This window comes from Vicugna pacos, chromosome 2, assembly GCF_048564905.1.
Source record: "Vicugna pacos chromosome 2, VicPac4, whole genome shotgun sequence".
Taxonomy (NCBI): domain Eukaryota; kingdom Metazoa; phylum Chordata; class Mammalia; order Artiodactyla; family Camelidae; genus Vicugna; species Vicugna pacos.
In genome coordinates, this window is record NC_132988.1 from 49,299,883 (window position 1) to 49,319,497 (window position 19,615).

Sequence of the window (19,615 nt, forward strand, 5' to 3'; positions counted from 1 at the left end):
ACCTCTATTAAAAATAAATAAACCTAATTCCCCCCCCAAACAAACAAACAAACAAGTATTGGGAAACTCACAAACTCATGGTAGTGGGTACAAGTTTTCCCCAATCCTAATTTTTACCTGTAAGCTTGAGTTTTATCATTGGCCACAGTGCTGTTACTTATTGTCCTTAAAGTGACAAGGCTCACTTTAGTCATTTTCAAAAAAAAAAAAATGCCTTCCAAGTCACCAAGTCTGAATAACCACAGTTTGTCTGGCAGTTCTTTCTAGTCAAAATGAAGTTTCGTGAACCAGACGGCTAACTCAGCTTACAACTCAAACTGGCCGGATGCTTTTCCTCCAGACATCCGTGGTGCGTGGTGCTTTATTCATAGTTCCCATTTCATCATTTCATCACACAGACGATTACAATGAAGTGTACACAAGGTTGAGAATTGAATAGAATTAATAATTGTTACTGCTTTATCAAGAATATCCTTCAGTGAAAGTGGCTTTTCTTCCCCCTCACTAATGCATGAAGGTGAAGGGTACAGTGGCTTCTAGCACAGTTTGGAGCCACTGCCTTGATTTCTGCTAAGACACCAGCAGTGTTACCCACCACTGCTTTTGTGACAACAGGGCAAATGTTAACACAGTTGTTGCAGGAGAACCTTGAGATTCAAAAAAGTTATTCAATAGTTTGAATACTTCAGCATCCCTTGTACTTTGTTGCCAGAGATTCACATAAAAGTGATCTTCTTTGATGATTCGCTGTGCTAATTAACAGACAAATACAAGCAGAACAGCAACCCCGTCATGCTGGAGACCCATCCATTTGTAAGGCAGAAGTATGATTCTTAGAACGAGACGTCAACTCAGTCTCATTGATTTAGTTGCATCTAAATCTTTAATTGGATAAATTACTGTGTTATTGCAGAGTGACAGTGCTGTAATTTCTTTGTCTGACTTTTTATCCAGTAGGCATTCAGCAATGTCAGCTGTAAAACTCTCCCAGCTAATATCTGTGCTTCTCCAGCCAATGCAGAGTGATAATCAACCATGTAAGATGCTCCAGTGGTTTTTTTCATTTCTAGCTTGAAAAATATTATAATACAATACAAATATATTACAACATAATACACAGTGTTGGCCTTTTAAAGAGCTTATCGCGTCTAAATTAAAATATTCAATTCCTTTTTCTTTATACTTAGAATGATTGGTCTCAAAATGACACAACAACTTTACTGGCACCATGAGTGTTACTTTTAAAATGTTCCATTGCATAAGACACAATAAGAGAAATTATTAACATCTATAAATTTGAGGGGAAAATGGCTTTCATCATAATCTCGTTTCTTATTTATAATTTCACCCAGTTTCTTTGGAGTAGATTCTTCCCTTCTGTGAGTCAGAAGACTCTCTGATATGTCAATTTCTTTTTTTAAAAAACATTTTTAGATGTAGACAGTGTGGTTGTAGGTTGAGGATATTAGTCTTCTAATCCTATTTTAAGACGAAAATTAGGAAAAAGTATAAATAAATTTTCTTTTAGAATGAGATAAAATATTGTTAAACTCTAAAATGAGTCTCAAAATTAAAATTTGTTCTTGTTTGAAAATGTAAAAATATTACATGAAACAAATGAACAAAAGGTACCTAGTTCTTTTGTATTTCTGTGTAGGTTAGAAGAAAAATTTGGGGATTCAAAATAAGAATTTATTGAACAGTAATGAGGTTACAGAGATTAGAGCAGGAATAACCAGAGGCAAGCCAGTCAGAACACAGTAGTACTGAGATCAAATTGAGTTAATCTCTGAAAACACACCTCTTCACACACTAAACTTCTACTGTAGAGGTAGGACACCCCAGAATACACAAGCACACACTCCACTGGAATGTTATCACACATTATGTAGCATCTGGAAAATTCCACTGTACACTCAAAAGAGAGTGAGACTGGAAAAGGTAATAATGGTTTAGCTTTACAGTAAAAACAGCTTTGAACTCAGGGACCCTTTGAAATGTTCCCTTTGGATCCTCTGTGGTCCCCTGGCCACACTTAAAGAACTGCTATTCTAGACATTTGACTCCACCATCAAGGTGTTTTATAAGTTACCTCTGAAAATGACCATACAGTTTTTTTGTTTTTTGTTTTTTGTTTTTTACATTTTTGCACTGTAAAGCAGGTGTGGTAGTCCCGTGTCAAGATCCTCCTCGTCCAGGCCTTGTTCTGTGTCTTCTCATAAAGTTAACTCTGTTATCTTTTGTCATGTCATATTAATTAGGCCAAGGATAAGAAAGTGGAAGAATGGTGGGCACTTTATTATGTGAAATAAGTTGACGAAATAATTAATTATTTTTAATTAGAGAAGAAATGCATAATCTTGGTTTCAAGATGAGGCTTTATTGGTGTAGAACTAGGGCCCTCATTCCTTGACCCAGTGTATGGCTGAAAAGAATGAAGATTTGGATAAGAATGTCAATCTTTCTGTCTAGGGTCTTGCTGCTCTTGCTCAGTTTTGGGAAAACCTGGCTAGACTGTCATGGGGACAAGGGTCTTAGCCTCATCTCACATAGCAATGGTCACACTGGAGTGTGTGCTCCTATCCCTTCTTCCAGTTGGAACACCACTTACATCTCCAGTCTCCCCACCAGTGCTCTCTGAGACATTGAGTTTAATGTGATAATTGGTTAGGATTAAACTGCCCATTAAACATAAGTAATGTGCTATTAAGATTGGAAAGTTATTAAATTATGAGATACCTTGTGCTGTAGTTCTTTGATTCTAGGATGTGCATTTTGGCACATTTTAACGACACTGAAGTAAGAATGTGTTTTTCAATCAAAGATGCATCAGTTTAACTGGTGCTTTTTTCCCCCCACTTCTGTGAAATGATATCAGTTTTTGTATTAATTTTGAAATGTTATCTCAAATATATTTCTTTTGACTAACTGCAAGTGCCTACCTCATGGGAAAGACTGCAATATATTTCACTCTTTAATAGCTTCTTTATTTTTCATTTCAAAGAGAAATAATGATCTGGCAATAATTTATATATACTTATTTCCCCAAAATGTGCACTTTCACATTAAGTGCTTCATAGCAGATAGGAAATTAACACTGAATTGTGTTCATGTAAATTGCTCAAAATTTGCTTTAAAAAATCTCTTGTTTTTTAAGACAAATTTTTTTAAAGCTCTAGTGAACGGTACAGTTTGGTTTTGGCAGATGCTTATGCTTTAAATTTGATATGCAGTATTTCATTCTGTTAATAACAGGTTTACTTTAGGACAGTGGAACTTATAGAAGAGCCCATAGAAGAGTCTCCTGGTCTGAGTTTCTATTTCAAAATTAATGGATTTCCCATATTTCTGAAAGGCTCAAATTGGATCCCTGCAGATTCATTCCAGGATCGAGTAACCTCTGCCATGTAAGTTATCTTTTTTTTTTTCTTGCACAGAGCTTAAGAGTTACTCATTTTTACTTTCTTTCCAGTGGAAGGAACGAAGAGGTAATATATAATTCTAGGATAATGGAAACTTTGTAATGGAAAGGATTTAAAAATCACTCATTTCATTCTCATGAGCTGTTAGTAATCTTACAGCTAAACTATTTGGGGCTGCTGAAACCATCCAGTTTTTACAAAACTATTATTTATTTCCTATAGAGGAACAAAATAATGACTAATGTACATTTTGGATGGTTAGCTACCCTCCCACCCCCCAAAAAAATGACGATTAAGTTTGGGCTTTTTTTTTTTTTTACTTAATTTTTTTTGAAGAATACCTGAAGGTTTTTTTTTTTTTTTAATGGGAACCCATATTTACCTTGTCATACTAAGATATTTGCACATTCTCCTACTTTTACCTTGATAAAAAGAATTAAAGAAATTTTAAACTTCAGTGTTTTTCTGAAGCTTTGAGAACAGAACGTTACAAAAATAAATTTCCTGATTGGGTTTATAAACTGCTATCTTTGTGATAGTGAAAATAAACTTTGTGAAGTGAAAATAAACATACTTAACTTATTTAAATGTGTAAATATGCATTGTCATATATTATATTTGGAATGTAGATGTGGTTGGTAACGAAACTCTAATTTTGCCAAAAGTTGTAGTAATATCCTTTTATTTCAAAATGTGTGTAATGTTCTGAATTCCATATGAAAATGAAATTATTCTCCAATCACAGCACAGATAATCAGTTGTCTCTTTGCCTTTTCAAATGCTCCTTTCCTCTGCTGGCTGGTTTCGGTGGCAGCTGTACAGCACAGCTGGGCCAGTTAGTAAACCTGCCCAGCGTGCCTTTGCTGGGAGCACAGTGCTCTGGGTCCTGGCTGTTCTGTTACTGGGCTTTTCCCTTCTTTTCTGGGCGCTGTCCTAGAGATGGAAGGTACATGCTCTTCAAGTGTCTATAAATTTCGATTTACCTGAAGGTAAGGTGGATAGGAATTGGAAAAAGCAGAAAGGAAATTTGCTAGATACAGGAGTACTGGACTGGAGGTGTTGTAAAAAAAGAGATAAGAGTAAGCTAGGTACTAATATTCAAACTTTGATTTCTGTCTTACAGTTTGAAATGATTATGTAAAATAAATGCATACGTTCCAAGGTTTATATTTTTTTTCTACAGGGATAAATTTAAGACAAAAATTTACTTTCAAAAATAGTATAATAATGTTACTGAAAATTTGGAAGGCAAAGAAAAGATATCATCCATAATTTTTCTAGTCTTATTTTATGTTATTATAGTTAATTTGTATATAATTTTGTCTTACTTTCTTCACTTAGCATTACATCCGAACTATCATACATTTAAAATAAGTTCTTCTAACAGAGATTTGAATTGTGTTTATCAACCACAATGTGCTTTTAAAAATCCTTTTTTAAACATCTCTAAAGTTTCAAATTAGCATCTAAAAATTTTTTTCTTCTGTAGGTTACGGCGCCTATTGAAGTCTGCCGTGGATGCTAACATGAATACTCTCCGGGTTTGGGGAGGAGGAATTTATGAACAGGATGAATTCTATGAACTCTGTGATGAACTAGGAATAATGGTGAGTAGTTGACAGCTCACCATTTTATTTATTGATAGGTTACTGTGTCCTCAGTTTGACCTCCTGTGTTCTGAGTGGGTGATATTGCCCATTCATTCCTTTCTCAGAGCCAGGAATGGTGGTCCTTTTTTTTTTTTTTTGCAGAGGAATAAATGGCATCTTGAAAACCCAGAACCATAGTTGATACCAAATATCATAATTATTTAATTATTTCAAAATGATAGACATTCTCCATATTAGTTGTGTTTAAGTATATATCTATCTACATATTCTTTGTCATCCTCTTTGTGATAGGAGGGTATGCATTAAAAAGAAAATAAAATATTAAAAAATTTTAAGCTTAAGAGATCTAACCTAGAGAGAAGAAAATGATAAAAATTAAATTAAAAAGATTAAAGAACTCAGGAGGAGAACGGATGCCCAGAGAGAGAAGTTAGACGTTTTCGACAGGGTTAGAAAATATAAAAAACAACCAAGCAGAAGAATACAATGACTGAAATGAAAAATACACCAGAAGGAATCCATAGTAGACTAAATGATGCAGAAGAATGGATCAGTGAGCTGGAAGACAGAGTAGTAGGAATCACTACTGCAGAATAGAAAAAAGAAAAAAGAATGAAAAGAGGACAGTCTAAGAGACCTCTGGGACAACATCAAGTGCACTAACATTGGCATTATAGGGGTCCCAGAAGGAGAAGAGAGGAAGAAGGTGCCTGAGAAAATATCTGAAGAGACAATAGCTGAAAGAGATGACTGGTTCCTTTCCCAGGTTAAGGAAAGGAAACAGTCATCCAAGTCCAGGAAGCACAGAGTCCTGTATAAGATTAACTCTAAGAGGAATACATTGTTGTAATTAAAATGGCAAAAATTAAAGAGAGGATACTAAAAGCAACAAAGGAACAAAGGGAAAGCGACAAATAACATACAAGGGAACTCCCATGAGACTATTAGCTGATTTTTCAGTAGAAACTCTGCAGGCCAGAAGGGAGTAGCACAATATATTTAAAGTGATGAAACAGAAAAACCTACAACCAAGAATACTCTACCAATCAAGGGTCTAGTTCAGGTTTGATAGAGAAATTAAAAGCTTTACAGGAAAGCAATATGTATATATACATATAGATGGAAAGAAATTGAAGATGACACAAACAGATGGGAAGATATACTGTATTCTTGGATTGGAAGAATCAATATTGTTAAAATGACCATACTACCCAAGGCAATATACAGATTCAGTGCAGTCCCTACAAATCACCAATGACATTTTTCACAGAACTAGAACAAAAAATTTTTAAAATTTGTGTGGAGACAGGAAAGGCCTCAAATAGCCAAAACAAGCTTGAGAAAGAAGGATGGAGCTGGAGGAATCAGGCTCCCTGACTTCAGACTATACTGCAAAGCTACAATCACCAAACTGGCACAAAACAGACACATGGGTGAGTGGAACAAGATAGAAAGCCCAGAAATAAACCCACAAACTTATGGTAAATTAATCTATAATAAAAGAGGCAAGAATATACAATGGAGAAAAGACAGTCTCTTCAATAAGTGATCCTGGGATATGTAAAAGAATGAAATTAAAACATTCTCTAACAGCATATACAAAAATAAACTCAAAATGAATAAAAGTCCTAAAGTAAGACTGGATACTCTAAAAGGAAAGAGGATACTCTAAGAGGAAAACATAGGCAGGACACTCTTTGACATAAATTACAGCAATATTTTGAACCAGCTCTTACAGTAATGAAAATAAAAGCAACACTAAACAAATGGGACCTAATTAAACTTAAAAGCTTTTGCACAGCAAAGGAAACCATAAACAAAATGAAAAGAACCTCCAGAACCGGAAAAAACTGCAACCAATGTGACTGATAAGAGTTTAATTTCCAAAATATGCAAACAGCTCATACAGTTTAAAATCAAGAAAACAACCTGATCAAAAAATGGGCAGAAGACCTAAATAGACACCTCTCCAAAGAAGACACACAGATGGCCAACAAGCACATGGAAAGATGCTCAGCATTACTAATTATTAGGGAAATGCAAATTGAGGAGGTATCACCTCAGACCAGTCAGAATGGCCATTATTAAAAAGTCTACAGATAAGAAATGCTGGAGAGGGTGTGGAGAAAAAGGAACCCTTCTACACTGTTGGTGGGAATGTAAATTGATGCAGCCACTATGGAGAACAGTATGGATGTTCCTTTAAAAACTAAAAATAGAGTTACCCTGTGATCTCGCAGTTCCATCCCTGGGCATGTATTTGGAAAAGACAAAAACTCTAATTGAAAAGATGCATGCACCCCAGTGCTCATAGCATCATTATTTAAATTGTCAAGACATGGAAGCAACCTAAATGTCCATCAACAGATGAATGGATAAAGAAGTATTCCATTGTATATATATATCACATCTTCAGAATGAAGAATTTCTTTCTGTGCGGTAAAATCTGTGACGGTGCTTGATTGCCTTTTGTTTGATTTGATAGATCTGGCAGGATTTTATGTTTGCCTGTGCCCTTTATCCAACTGATCGGGGCTTCGTGGATTCAGTGAGAGCAGAAGTTGCTTACCAGGTACGTTATAATCACTCCAAGAAGGAAAGGCTCATGTTTTAGTTTTGCCTTTTGTTAAACCTCTCCTTGTTTTTTTTTTTTTCTTTTCATTTTTTTTTCTTTGTTGTTGTTGTTGCTCTTTTTACTAAATCCCATGAAAAAACCAGTCAGGTAACTGACTCCCTAGGGGATTCCACCCAGTCTCATGACGTTACCTATTGGCTGGCGCCTCTCAGATTTATTCCTGGCCCAGACTTCTCTGCTGAACTTCTGGTTCTTCCTATCCAGCTGCGCACTTGGTGCTCCACTTGGAGGGTTAGTAGGCATCTCAGATGTAACATGTCCAAAGCAAACTTCTATTACCTCCCCAAAATGTGCTTTTCTTGCGGTTTTCCCCACCTCAGTACATCACAATACCAGTGTCTGAATTTCTCAGGTCAAAAATTTTAAGTGATTCTTGACTCCTTGATTTCTTTTGCATTCTACATATGCACAGTTTTATATTTGTAGATCTGTCAATGCAAGGAAGTGATTATATTCTAGCTCTGTCCACTGAAGAGGCCCAGAGGCAGTGAACAACCTAGTAATACTGAGCATCCTCATACTGAAATAATCTTTTCCATTAAGAGAAGGGCTTCTCAGAGGGGAGGGTATAGCTCAGTGGTAGAGTGTGTGTTTAGCACGCATGAGGTCCTGGGTTCAATCCCCAGTACTTCTATTCAAACAAACAAACACCTAATTACCCTCTTCCCCCCCGAAACTTTTTTTTTTTTTAAGAGAAGAACTTCTTAGAGAAATGGCTGATTCCAGGTCTGGGACAGGAAATATACTAGATGACCCTGGAATATTTTGTGCATGAGTAACAAAGCAGCTGTCAAAGATATGTTAAAAGAACTTTGATGAAATTCTGACCAACCAGAAGTGGGACAATTTGAGATTCAGTAAGGATAAGAATATCAGTGGATTGCAGTCCTTCTAGTAAATCCATGAGTTCATAATTAGAATGTCAAAAGAAATTTTAAAAAGTAATTACTATAACGCTCTAGATTGTGATTGCTCTTGGAAGGAAGGAGGGACAACGATTAGGAAAGGGCACGTGAGGGCTCCTGGGGTGATTGGGAAAGTTCTCTTTCTTGGTCAGGATGTTAACAAGTGTGATTGCCTTATAATAATTCACTATGTCACAATTTATTTTCTGTATCTGTGTTTTTTTTTTAATTTAAAAAGTGAATGTTGAATCATCCCTAGCTTAAAGCCCTCCAGGTAAAGTGAAAGATCTTCCCTGTGCACGATCCTGTCTCTGCCTGCCTCTCCATCCTCACCAAACACCACCTCCCCTGTACTCTCTCTGTCCTGGACCGCTTTACCCATCACCTGCCCCTGTGGACCACCTCACCCATTTTTTTCTGGTCCCTCTTACCTTGAGCATGACTCTCTGGGAAAAATCTTTCTATGTCTGCAAGTCTAGATTAGGGCATCTTCCCTTTGCGACACACATCACATTTGGAATTACTTGTTCAATGTTTTGTCATTCCAGCAAGATAGTAATCTCCCTGAGGCTTCGGGCAGGTTCCACGCTATATCCCGATGGCCTGGCTGTATTATTCACCAGAAGTATGGGTGGATGGATGAATGAATAACTTATAAAATATTAATTATAGTTATGTAGGTTGCAAACATTTCAGTTTTATTTTTAATTTTCTTTCACACAAATAATTAAAATAGGATATCTAGGTGCCTTCAATTCTTTTATGTATTATTAAAGAGGAGAACTTTTTAATGCAGAGTTTGTTAAAACTTTAAAGCAAAGCTTACCATAAAATTCTAGGTCAATTTGAAGGGTGTGGGTAGCACTGAGTCACTGAGGCTTTTTGTCTCTTCAGTATTTGTATTTGTGTTTTTTATCAGTACCATAAACATGCCTCTCACTTACCTGGGCATATACAGAGGCCAGTAAGGAAATATACTGTTCTTTATATTGTTCCTAAGGCTGGTTTAGAAAAACACACCACTTTATTTTTTTGATGAGATACAGCTCTTCGATATATCCTTAATGCATTCTATTTCATGTATGAGCGATGTAACATCTTGAATGGAGACCACCGTGAGAATGTCAGCTAGATCCATCAGTGTAATCATCTAATTATTACAATATGAGCAAGAGAAGCTATATATACCAATGAGGTTATAATGCTGAAACATGTTCCAAAAGAATTTCTCTTGACCATTGACTCACTCTGGTGTTCTCAAAGGGCTTTGATTGCCCTTTCTGCTGGAATACATCTTCCTGTGTGTCAGAAGACCTAGGTCCTTTCAACTTTTTGTGGGGCTGGCCGGCAGTGAGCCCAGTTCACACAGACATTAACTCTTGAGCCAGCAGGATTTTTCAGATTCCCTGATTTCTCCTTCTGTACTTAGATATATTCTGTGATTGACTTAACCATAGTTGATTTTTTAAGACATGACATTAATAGTTATTTCAGGGGACAGCCTCTTGATGCCCTAATCTTTTCTTTCTTTAGAATATTTCATGTATTTTTCTTGCTTCGTAAAACCCTCTCTAACTGTCCTGATGATTTTCTGATCTTGGTGGAGACTGTGTGGAAACCTCAATCCCTCTTTCAGCAGTTGTGTTTTTTCTGCCTCATTTGTGTCTTCACAAAGAATTCTGCCTTGCTCTTGAGAAACTTACCTCTGTAATGTGAAGTCACCTGCATTTTGTATTGCTTGGAACCTTTTTGTGGTGAGTCAGATAATGATGAGGTTGATTTATTTTGCTCTTTTAGTACAAGAGATTATATTTTCTCAAGTTTTTATGCCACAAAGAAGAACCCTATTTTATCAGTGTTTATAAAATTGAAATGTAAAAAATCTCATAGGTTTCTTAAAACATGTTCCCATGTGTAACATGACTACCCATTTTCTAATGAATTTTCTGGCACATAAAAATTTGTGTACAGAAATGCAATTGGTGTAATTTTATGCATAATTACAGCTCTGAGTTTTTTTGTTATGTTGGGCATTTGAAAATTATTTTTTGTCTTAAATTTTAGATCATGAGACTGAAATCCCATCCCTCCATCATCATATGGAGTGGAAATAATGAAAATGAAGCAGCGCTGATGATGAACTGGTATGCTATACAGCCCAGCGACATGCCTACCTACATCAATGATTATGTGACACTGTATGTGAAAAACATCCGAAAGGTCGTCTTGAAAGTAAGTACAGGCATAACTTGGAGATACTGCGGGTTCAGTCTCAGATACCACAATAAAGTGAATATTGCAATAAAGTGAGTCACATGAATTTTTTGTCTTCCCAGTGCATATAAAAGTTATGTTTATACTCTGCTGTAGTCTGTTAAATGTGCAATAGCATTATGTCTTAAAAACAATGTACATACCTTAATTTAAAAAATGCTTTATTGCTAAAGAATAATAACCATCATATGAGGTCCAGTGAGTCATAATTTCTTTGCTAGTAGAGGGTCTTGCCTCAGTGTTGATATCTGCTGACTGATCAGGGTGGTGGTTGCTAAAGGTTGAGGTGACTGTGGTAATTTCTTAACATGAGACAACAATGAAGTTTGCTGCATCGATTGACTCTTCCTTTCAGGAACCATTTCTCTGTAGCATGCAATGCTTTTGGATAATATTTTATCTACGGTAGAACTTCTTTCAAAATTGGGGTCAATCCACTACTTTATCAACCAAGTTTGTAATGTTCTAAATACTTTGTTGTCATTTCAACAGTCTTCAAAGCATCTTCAATAGGAGTAGATTTCATCTCAAGAAACCACTTTCTTTGCTCACCCGTAAGAAGCAATTCCTTATCTGCTCAAGTTTTATCATGAGATGGAAGCAATTCAGTTACATCTTCAGGCTCCACTTATAGTTTTCTTGCTGTTTCCACCACATCTGCAGTTTCTTCCTCCACTAAAGTCTTGAACCCCTCAAAGTCATCCACAAAGGCTGGAATCAACTTCTTTCAAACTTCTGTGAATATTAATATTTTGACCTTTCCCCATTAATCATGAATATTCTTAATGGCATCTAGAACAGTGAATCCTTTCTGGGAGGTTTTCAGTTGACTTTACCCACATCCATCAGAGGAATTGCTATCTATGGTAGCTATATATGGCCTTACAACATGTATTTCTTGAATAATAAGATTTGAAAGTTGAAATTACTCCTTGATCCCTGGCTGCAGAATGAATGCTGTGTCAGCAGCATGAAAACAGCATGCATCTCATTGTACATCTTCATCGGAGCTCTTGGGTGACTAGGTGCATCATCAAGGAGCACTTATACTCAGAAAGTAACTTTTTTTCCTGAGCAGTAGGTCTCAACAGTGGGTTTAAAATATTCAGCAAACCATGTTGCAAATAATTTTCTGTCATCCAGGCTTTGTTGTTCCATTCATGAAACATAGGCAGAGTAAATTGAGCACCATTTTTGAGGGTCCTAGGATTTTCAGGATGGCAAATGAGCATTGGCTTCAACTTAAAGTCACCAGTTGTATTAGCCCCTAACAAGAGAGTCATCCTGTCCTTTGAAGCTTTGAAGCCAGACATTGACTTCTCCTCTCTAGCTGTGGAAGTCCCAGATGGCGTCTTCTTCCGATAGAAGGCTGTTTCGTCTACACCGAAAGTCTGTTGGTTAGTGTAGTCACCTTCATTAATTATGTTAGTCAGATCTTCTAGATAACTTTGCTGCAGTTTCTACATCAGCAATTGCTGCTTCACCTTGTACTTTTATGTTGTGCAGATGGTTTCTTTCCTTAAATCTCATGCAGCAACCTCTACTAGCTTCAGCCTTTTCTTCTGCAATTTCCTTGAACCATCCTTGCATCCCTGGAATAAAACTCACTTGTTCATGGTGGATGATTTTTTTTTAATTGTATTGTTGAATTTGGTTTGCTAATATTTCTTCAGACTTCTCCAATTTGTTGGTATATGGTTGTTCATAGTAGTCTCTTATGACCCTTGTATTTCTTTGGTATCAGTTGTAACATCTCTTTCATTTCTGATTTGAGTTATTTGAGTCCTCTCTCTTTTTCATGGTGAGTCTAGGTAAAAGTTTATCAATTTTATTTATCTTTTCAAAGAACCACCTCTTAATTTCATTGACCTTTTCTATTGTCTTTTTAGTATCTATTTCATTTATTTCTACTCAGATCTTTGTTATTTCTTTCTTTCTGCTAAATTTGGGCCTCATTTGTACTTCTTTTTCTAGTTCCTTGAGGTGTAAAGTTAAGGTTTTAAATTTATTTACTTGAGATTTTTTGTTTGTTTCTTGACATAGGCATTTATCAATATGCACTTTCCTATTCTAAGAATCTATGAAAAACATAGGTTTAAATTTTTTGCTTATCTGTTATGCTCAGTCATGTGTCATGAAGAATTTTTTCTGTTCACAGAAAGTGATGGTATAAGCTTTAATTAATATTTATACTCACAGTATTGATGTTGTGTTTTTCATATTTGATGGGTTTAGGAAATGGATTTTAATATCAGGATTTTCATTTCATAGCTTAGTGGTTAAGAGCTCATGACTTCAAATTCTGGCTGGGCCACTTACTGTCTTTGTAGTCTCGGGCAAATTACTTAATCTCCATTTTCCCATGTATAAAATTGGGTTAACAATTCTTAAGAGTTTTTATGTGTATTAAGTGAGATAATGGGTGGGAGGTGCATTACACAGACTCTGGCACACAGTAGACTTCTACTAATTAATGGTAATCATCATTATCATACCTGTGGGTTTCACTGAAGAAATAGGTCTTCAGATACTTTCAAACTTTAATCTCTAATTTTAACATGACATTTTTGAACTTAAAAAAATTAGTTTCTGTGTACCACTGCTTATCCATCTTTGAAATGAAAATATGATGCCTTTCTCACAAGGGATCTATATCTTTAAAAATGACTTTGTGAGCAGTAATTGATGTTTGCCAATTTCTTTCCAGATGGACAGGATTAGGTGCTATATAATCATTACTGTTGCTATTTATATCAAAGCATAAGGCATTTAAGGAAAAGGACCATAAATTGATCCATCCAGACACTAATTGAAATGATTAGTTTTCTGTTGCACTTCATGCTTTTTAAAAATAGTCATTTTCTTGGTTTATCTTATGGTATTTCTTGATCCAAATAAGCATTTGAGGCCATGATCTAGAAAGAAGTTATCTGTCAGATATGAGACTGAAATCAAGCCTCAAGAGGAAATGATAGAAAAATGGGAAGAAATGATAGTGCTTCATCATAGGTGGGTATTTTAAGGCAGAGACTCATTTGTAAATTTTACTGACTGGCTCAACTTACCAAGTTAATCAAGAATCTGGAAGAATAGAGGGAAATCAGTCAAGCTTGACTGATTAAGGCCAATTGATCAACATTTTCCAACTTCACTTCAAAGCCTTTATAACAGAATTTTGTTTAAAACTTAAAATTACCCCTACTCTTACCATGCTTTTTAATATTTTAAAATTCAGCCAAAACTTGCTGCGTGTCCATTACCAGGAGCAAAGCCTCATTCCCGATGCTAAGGGGAAGCTGTTACCCTCATGGAGCTTATAGTCTGCTCTCAGGGGGAACGTGGAAAGAAATCCCCGCTATCAGGGCAGAGTGAAAGAAGTGCGATGGAAAGTGTGGTTCCAACATGTTGGCAACTGTGTGGAAGAACCATTAGTTTTAACTGAAAGGATCTGGAAGGCTTTCAATTAAAAGGTGACATTCAAACCAAGCCTCAAAGGTGGAGTAGAATTTGAGGCAAAGGATTGATCTGTAGATATTTTAGGCCATGAAAACAACGTTAGTAAAGGTGAGAAGGTGTGAAAGCATGTGTGTGTGTGTAGGAAGCAGCAAGCAGTGCCCAGTGCCTGAAGCAAAGGGCTCCTGGCTTAGTGTGGAGAGTCAAAATAGAAGCAGCAGTTTGGAAATCAGTCTTAAAAGGACTTTGAATCATGTTATGGAGTTAGGCTTCATTTTAGTAGACAGTGGGAAGCTAGTGGACATTTTGGAGGAACTTAATCTGACCCATGTTCTGGGTGGTACTTTTACTAGCAAAGAATTAAGGAGGTGTGAGAGTTTAGGCCAGGAAACCAGGTATAATAACTGAAAATTCCAAGTTATTGTAAATATTATATGCCAGGCATTGATAGATTAATTACAATGATTATATTAAGTAGTATGATTATTATAATACATTAACATATTAGTGATTTATAGGTGCTTTGTAGAATTTATTTACTTAATTTTTACAAGGACCCTGGAATGTAAGTAATATCTTTATTTTAGAGATGAAGACATTGGAGGGTTAGAAGGATTAATTGCTCAAGGTCACATAGGTCATAGGTAGTGGGGCTGGAAATGAAGTGATGGAAGAAAAATTTGATTTAGAGCAACTGAGTGTGGGATGTGAGAGAAAGAGGGTGAGTGAGAAACTGAAGATGATTCCTGCTGGGGGACCTTTAATGAATATAGGAAACGTGATCACAAGGGTTTGGGATAGATAAATAAGGAATTCTGTTTTGAAACTTTAGATTGAGATGTTGGCAAGACAAGCCAGGTGGAAATGTGGAGCTGGTTATTGGAAATAGAAATGTGAGGGTGAAGTAGTCGGGGAGTAATCAACATCAGCGAGCGGGGCAGCCTTGGGAGAAGGGAGAGAGCAGGAGAGGCTGAAGAGAGCACCGTCCACCTTAAGAATGGAGAGGGGAGCTGGAGAAGGAAGAGTCGGAAAGCTGGGGAGAAACCAGAACGTGAAAGAGTAGTAAACAAGCCACCAGGGGTGGGGAGAACCTCAGAGATACTGGGTGGTAAGTAGGTCATTTGTTGTCCACCAGAGAGGGGATGGCATGGGGATTCTGGCTTTATTTGGTAAGTAGAAGTCCATGGGTAGTTTATGAAAAACAAAAACAAGACAATTTCAGTGGAGTGGAATGATCGGGAGCTGAGGGTCAGGGGTGAGGAGTGAGTGGATGGTAAAGAAATCTGATAGACCTCAAGGGACTTTTTATTTTTTATTATTGAGATGCAGACAGTCCTTAAACTGAGGGAAAAGGGCAGTGTTTTTGAAAGAGTGAAGGATAATTTATTGGCTTTAGTTTCAAAGTGAAATAAAAAGATGACCAGAGGACAGACACAGAAGCTGGCAAAGGAAAAGACAAGGCTCCCCTCCTCGCCCCGCCTCCCCACCCTTAACAGAAGAGAAACAAGAAAAGAAAAGAAAAAAAAAAATGGGTGAAGAAGTCTGGCCTAATGGAGAAAAGTTGGGAAAATTATTTTCTGAAAATCTGTATCTCAGTGAGCCTTAGTGTCTTTCTACGAGATGTTTTTATATTTCCAAAGTGCCTGTTCTTTTCCTTTAAAACATTCATCACACTTACAATTACTTGTTCAGCATCCGATTTCACCGCTGGATTTCAGTCCACTCTTTTAAGAGGTCAGCCAGGGTGTCTGTCTTGTTCCCTGCTGAGCCTCCAGTATATAGAAAAAACTGCGTGCCTGGCACATAGTAAATTTTCTAAACAGATTTGGTGTGTTAATACTCAAAGATGCCATAGATTTTCTCTCTCTATCTCTCAGTGGTGCTGAAAAGTGCCCGACACACTACAAACACTTGACAAATGCTTGCTAAAGGAATGCTTCTCACAGAAATAGAAAGTGAATTCATTTATTGAGATGATAATAATGAAAACATTTTGAGTTCTTCCTATGTTATGGTGGCTGCTGTAGTAGAGAAAGCATAGACTTTCGGGGGTTACATGGTAACAGTCTCTTTCTTACTCACAAATGCTACAAAATGGCTGTCCCTGATGGGCAGGCTGCTGCTCCTTTTAGGGATCCAGGCTCCTTCCATCTTCCAGCCCCATCGTCTCCTACTCCTTTGCCTATAAACTGGGGAAGAAATTGAGAATGTGGCCCCACAGACATGCAAATAGGTTAGGGAGCCACTTCCTAGGAAAAGCTCTCCCTTACAGAACCGAGAACATGAATTTTGGTGGACACTTACCCATCTCTTCCACACATTTTTTTTCTTTTTTACCATTTGAAATAGCGCAAGGAGGAGGCACTATTATCTCCATCTTATAGACAAGACGACTGAAGCTTAGACCTGTCTCCAAACAATAGGGTTCTAATTTGGGATTTAAACTTACATCTATCTGCCTCAATAGCCTCTATTCTTAATCATTAGACCTTTGTTTCTCAAGTAGGAGTGATTTTATTCCCGAGGTACGAGGGGGCATTTGGCAGTGTCTGCAGACATATTTTTGAGGGGGCAGGAAAGGTATTACTGGTGCCTGGTGGGTAGAGACCAGGGATGCTGCTGAACAGCTTAGAATGCGAAGGACCTCCCCCCACCCCCAGCCATACACACACAAAACAAAAAAGTATCAGGCCCCAAATGTCACTAGTGCCAAGGCTGAGAAATTCTGCACTGGACTGTATCCTATCCATGATGGCGGAAGGTCAGATATAGGCAAGACACGATTGAAAAAGATGAGGAATAGCTGCTTTAAGGACTAAGCTAAAGTTCATTATGAAAGGATGAAAGGATTGGTGAAGAGCAGAAAGGTGCTGGTGGTTGTCAAATGCAGAAGGTAAGTGGCTTTATTATTTTTCTATCAGCTACTCGGCATTTGGGACTTGATAGTATTTTTAAAGAAGTCAGTGATCTGTACTTCACTGGGTGAAAATATTACCTTTATGTTTTAATTTTATTTCTGAACTCAGGGAGATCAGACCCGTCCTTTTATCACATCCAGTCCTACGAATGGGGCCCAATCCGTTGCAGAAGGCTGGGTCGCTAAAAACCCATATGACACGCATTTTGGTGATGTACACTTTTATGACTATACTGGAGATTGCTGGGACTGGACAATTTTCCCCAAACCTCGATTTGCATCTGAGTATGGATATCAGTCCTGGCCCTCCTTCAGCACATTAGAAAAGGTAAGCCAACCTTGATTTTCCCGGGATTCAGAGGGGTAGGCATGCCGCCTCCTCACTGTGGTTCAGAAAGTCAAATGAAATCTACTTCCTATTTAAATGAAAGTTAATGAAGGAGATAATAGGAAAGAACTTGTTTCTTTAACCTTTGGGGTGCTAAACCCTTGTGGTCATCTTTTGGGGGATTATCACTTTCTATATTGCTTTTAATTATGTTCTTCAAGGGCATTTAAAAATTAAATGGGAGTCAGTGGTTGCTTAAGCCTGACTTATCACACATGAAAATTACTTTCACTTGCTACTTTCTATATACCCTACAATTGTTTTCTGTTTTATCATTTACAGACATTTAGAGCTGGATAGTTTGCTACAGAAAGAGAAATAGATGTGATAAATAAACCTTTATCTGATGTTATCGTATCATTCCTTTTATTTTCTCTCCTCTTCCTCCTCCTCCTCTTCCTTTTTTTTTTTTTTTTGTCATGTTGGTGTATTTGATTTTCAGGATAGCATTCCACTTTCTCTATTCCCGAAGAGTCAGTTTCATAGATGGATTCTGTTTCAGACCTGTGTTCTTTGTTTTAAACAGCTTTATTGAGACGTAATTCAGTGACCATACAACATACCCATTTAATGTGTACAGTTTAATGGTTTTCACAGTTGTGCAGCCATCACCATGATCTAATTTTAGAACATTTTAATTACCTCTGTGCTCTCTGTATTAGCAGTCACTCCTCACTCCATCTGTCCCACCCCAGCTCCAGGCACTACTCATCTGCTTTATTTGTCTATATATTTGTCTATTCTTACATTTCATATAATTGGAATCATATCATATGTGATTTAAAAAAATTCTTAGTTTTTATTGAAGTGTAGTTTATTTACAGTGTTAGTTTCAGGTATACAGCAAAGCAGTTCAGTTATGCATATTCATGCATACATATATATATTTTAAGTTTTATTTCCATTATGGCTTGTTACAAGAAATTGAATGTATTTCCCTGTGCTATACAGTAGGTTCTTGTTGTTTATCTGTTTTATATATAGTAATGTGTATCTGTTAATCCTAAACTCCTAATCTGTCCCTCCCCCATTCTTTCTTCCCTGGTAACCACAGTTTGTTTCCTACGTCCACCCATGAGTCTATTTCTGGTTTGTAAATAAAATTTGTATCTTTCTTTTTTTTTCTTTAGATTCCACATATAAGCAAGATCATGTGATATTTGTCTTTCTCTTTCTGACTTACTTCACTTAATATGATAATCTCTAGGTCCCTCCATGTTGCCATATGTGATCTTTTGAGACTGGCTTCTTTCACTCAGCATAGTTTTTGAGTTCATCCATGTTGTATCATGTATTAGTCTGTCTTTTTTATTGCTGAATAATATTCCATTTATGGATATACCACATTTTGTTTATCCAGTCATCAGTTGATATACATTTGTGTTATTCCCTCCTTTTGGCTATTATGAATAATTCTGCTATGTACATATTTTTGTGTGAATACACATTTTCAGTTCTATTAAGTATATACCTGGGAGTAGAATTGCTGGGTTATATGGTAACTCTATGTTTAATATTCCAAGGAACTGCCAAACTCTTCCATAGTGGCTGTACCATTTATATTCCCACTAGCAACATATAGGAGTTACAATTTCTCCACATCCTTGCCAACACTTGTTATCTCCTTTTTTCCCCCATTTCCCTGGAAATTTACATTTACGGGAAGTTTGCATTTCTTTGATGGCTAATCATGTTGAACATCTTTTTATGTGCTTATTGGCTCTCTGTATATCTTCTTTGGAGAAATGTGTATTCAGATCCTTTGCCCATATTTTAATTTGGTTCTTTGTCTTTTTATTATTGAATTATGAGAGTTTATTGTAAGAGTTTATAAAAATACCATAATATATTTATAAAAAAATACCACCTATATAATATATGATTTGCAAACATTTCCCCCAAATTGTGGGTTTTCTTTTTTTACTTACTTGATGGTGTTATTCAATGGACTGGACAACATTTTTAAATTTTGAAGCTCTACTTATCAATCTTCTCTTTTGTCTCTTGTGCT

General features: G+C 36.6%; 1 protein-coding gene across 1 annotated transcript in view; it reads left to right on the plus strand.

Annotated features, from left to right (window-relative positions):
- Positions 1 to 19,615, plus strand: part of MANBA (mannosidase beta) — an 89,436-nt gene that overhangs the window by 41,545 nt on the left and 28,276 nt on the right. Inside the window, exons 8-12 of the mRNA XM_006217896.4 lie at positions 3,256 to 3,407; positions 4,912 to 5,029; positions 7,518 to 7,604; positions 10,637 to 10,804; positions 17,326 to 17,544. Of these exons, the coding sequence (XP_006217958.2) occupies positions 3,256 to 3,407; positions 4,912 to 5,029; positions 7,518 to 7,604; positions 10,637 to 10,804; positions 17,326 to 17,544 (744 nt within the window). The remainder of the gene's footprint in view (positions 1 to 3,255; positions 3,408 to 4,911; positions 5,030 to 7,517; positions 7,605 to 10,636; positions 10,805 to 17,325; positions 17,545 to 19,615) is intronic.